At 44.9% G+C, this 2,913-nt stretch overlaps 1 protein-coding gene across 1 annotated transcript; it reads left to right on the top strand.

Annotated features, from left to right (window-relative positions):
- Positions 1-559: 559 nt before the first annotated feature.
- LOC125490285 lies at positions 560-2,913 on the top strand. Its single transcript, XM_048629097.1, has 2 exons — positions 560-841; positions 1,669-2,913. The coding sequence occupies exons 1-2, from the start codon at positions 560-562 to the stop codon at positions 2,911-2,913; spliced, it is 1,527 nt and encodes a 508-aa protein (XP_048485054.1).

The raw sequence follows: 2,913 nt of genomic DNA, 5'->3' as shown, positions 1-2,913 counted from the left end.
TTTCGAAAAGCCTCGGTTGCCAAGCCTCCAACATAACTCTTCAAACAGCTCACATAGCACACGCTGCATTGATATCATTTACCAAAATGTAAGAGGCCTCAGAACTAAGCTAAAGTGGTTACGACAAAACTTATTAGTTTTAGACCATGACCTAATCTGCATCACTGAAAGTTTTCTCGATCAAGACATAGATGACGCTGAAGTAACTGCAGGTGGCTGGAGCATACTGCGGCGCGATCGCCCAACTGCGTGTGGCGGAGTCCTGCTAGCGGCGCGCCCCGGAATAACTTTACGACGGCGTTCCGATCTAGAAACCGAAAAAGGTGAAGATCTATGGGCTTCTTTTATTTTACATGGACATTTGGTTTATGTGTGTGTAGTGTACATTGATCCACGAGCCAAAGATGAAGTTTACATGAACTGGTTTCATTGTGTAGAAAATAAGATAAATTCCCTTAAAGGTTTGAAGGTCCTCATTGGAGATCTTAATTTAAATAGTGCCTCTATTACTGTTAATAATTACTACGCATATTTTTTAAGTGTTTGTGGTATGTCTGAGATGAATGATGTGCTAAATGATTTTGGTGGAAAGCTTGATGTCGTGTTGGTGCCGGAGAGGTTCAAGTCAACCTGTGTGCGCCCCGCCGACTGCGGAGGGCTGGTGCCGCGCGCCGACCGCTACCACCCACCGCTTCATATCACAGTACCACTGCAAGAAATTCAGCAGGCTCAGTTATTGAATCCCAGCAACGTTGATACAGGTTTGGACTGGAATTTTAAAAAAGCTAACTTTGCCTTGATGTACGATCTGCTACGAGTATCCAACGCCGATTGGTCACAGGTACTGGTTCATAATAATGCCGACTTGGCCGTTGAGTCTTTTTATAGCATTGTATATGATATTTTCAATAAGTCAGTTCCCAGAAAGAACAGGCCTAAAACATTATCTCGGTCTTATCCTGTATGGTTTCTGGTGATTTAATTAAGGATATGAACCTCAAAGCAAACCTCCACAGGAAATGGAAAGCCAGCAAAAATCCAACCATATATACGGCGTACAGTGAACTGCATAAGAATGTTAAGCATAAACTGTCCAAAGCGTATACAGCTCATACCTATTCGATCGAGAACCATTTAAGGTCGAATCCCCGCGCTTTTTGGAAACACATGTCAGAGCTAAGGTCCAAAGGAGGTTTTGAGACTACTGTGTCCTATAAGGGTATTGAGTGCACTGGCAAAGGCTCTGCAGACGCATTTGCAGACTTTTTTGCTAGTGTATTTTTAGAAAGCACCCCCTCACTTGACGCTGATATTGTAAATCGCTCATGCACAGATAAGACTGCCAGCTTAATACATGTAGGTCAAATATCGAAAGAGGATATTGCAAGAGCATTACACCAGTTAAAGCCTCGTAGTGCAATAGGGCCAGATAATCTTCCTCCGTACATTTTAAAAGCTTGCAGTAGTTCATTCATTGAGCCACTTTATTATATTTTCAATCTGTCTCTACATACTGGCAGTTACCCCAAACGATGGAAACTCTCCAGAGTCTCTCCAATCCCCAAAACCAATGACACGTCAAGTGTGGATCAGTACAGACCGATCGCTATCCTTTGTGCGACCGCAAAAATATTTGAGTCTATACTGCACAAGCGTATCTATCGGCAGGTTGCACCATTTCTGTCTGACGCCCAGCATGGTTTCCGTCAAAAGAGATCCGTAGAGACTAACTTGCTTACGTTGGTGGATATCGTGTCGCGGGACATGGAGGGAGGTGGACAAGTGGATGTCGCCTACCTTGATTTTAAAAAAGCATTCGACCGAGTCGATAACGATATACTTCTTGGGAAGTTATGTGCGATAGGTTTCTCTCCTAAACTTCTCAGACTCTGCTCGGACTATCTTCGCGACCGGCAACAGTTTGTGCGCCATGGATGCTATGTCTCTGAGCCCTATCATACTCGCTCCGGCGTCAGCCAAGGTTCAATTCTGGGACCACTTTTCTTCATTCTAATGATAAATGACTTAGAATCACAACTGCACAACTCAACGTGCCTACTCTACGCCGATGATCTGAAGCTCTCCATGCGTGTGCGTGGGGAGGCTGATTGTGCTCTGTTGCAACAGGACCTTGATGCAGTTCACCAGTGGTCGCTGGACAACAAACTACTCTTTAACACCAGCAAGTGCGCAGTTATGTCCTACACCCGAGCGAAGAACCCGTTCGAGGCGGATTATAGGCTTGGTATGGATGTTATTCTTCGCGTGTACACCATTACAGATCTTGGAGTTACATTTGACACAAAGCTGACATTTCATGACCACTTTAAAGCTCTTACAGCCAACTGTTTTAGAAGACTGGGTTTTGTTATAAGGAATGCGAAAGATTTTAGTCAAACATGCGTCATCCAGCTTCTATACAGTGCTCTGGTGCGAAGCAAAGTTGAGTCCAGCTCTGTTGTTTGGTCTCCTCACGAGTCCACATATACCCTCATGCTAGAAAAGGTCCAAAAAGCATTCCTTCGCTTTCTATATAAGAAAAAATATGGATACTATCCTTACCTCTATCCAACTAGCTTCTTGCTGGGAATGCTGGGGTTCAACTCGTTGGAAGTTCGACGGGATCTAAACCTAGCGATAATGGCATGTAGGACCCTGCGAGGAGAGACGGAATGTCCTCATATGGTTGGTGAGGTTTGCTGCCTGTTTGCCCCTAACAAGTATCTGCGAGCCAGATCTCACAGGCTGCTGGCGGTGGGTGCAGCGCGCTCGGTGGCGCGGCAACAATCGCCTCTAATTCGGGCCACTACGATGGTGAATGCCATAATAGATTCGGCACCACAAGTTGATGTGTTTGCGGATGGTTGGCCAAAGTTAAAAAAGGCATGTCTGAAATTTTGTGAGTCTGAATAG

The sequence above is a fragment of the Plutella xylostella genome, chromosome 22, assembly GCF_932276165.1.
Source record: "Plutella xylostella chromosome 22, ilPluXylo3.1, whole genome shotgun sequence".
NCBI classification, from domain to species: Eukaryota; Metazoa; Arthropoda; class Insecta; order Lepidoptera; family Plutellidae; genus Plutella; species Plutella xylostella.
The sequence above is the reverse complement of the archived record's forward strand: the minus strand, read 5'-3'. Positions and strand labels throughout refer to the sequence as shown.

What these genes read in the sequence shown, in the direction of transcription:
- LOC125490285 (XM_048629097.1), top strand. Translation starts at nt 560, where the DNA reads ATGAATGATGTGCTAAATGATTTTGGTGGAAAGCTTGATGTCGTGTTG. An exon ending in CCAACGCCGATTGGTCACAG is followed by an intron (nt 842 to 1,668) that starts GTACTGGTTCAT and finishes ATCTATCGGCAG; the next exon opens with GTTGCACCATTTCTGTCTGA.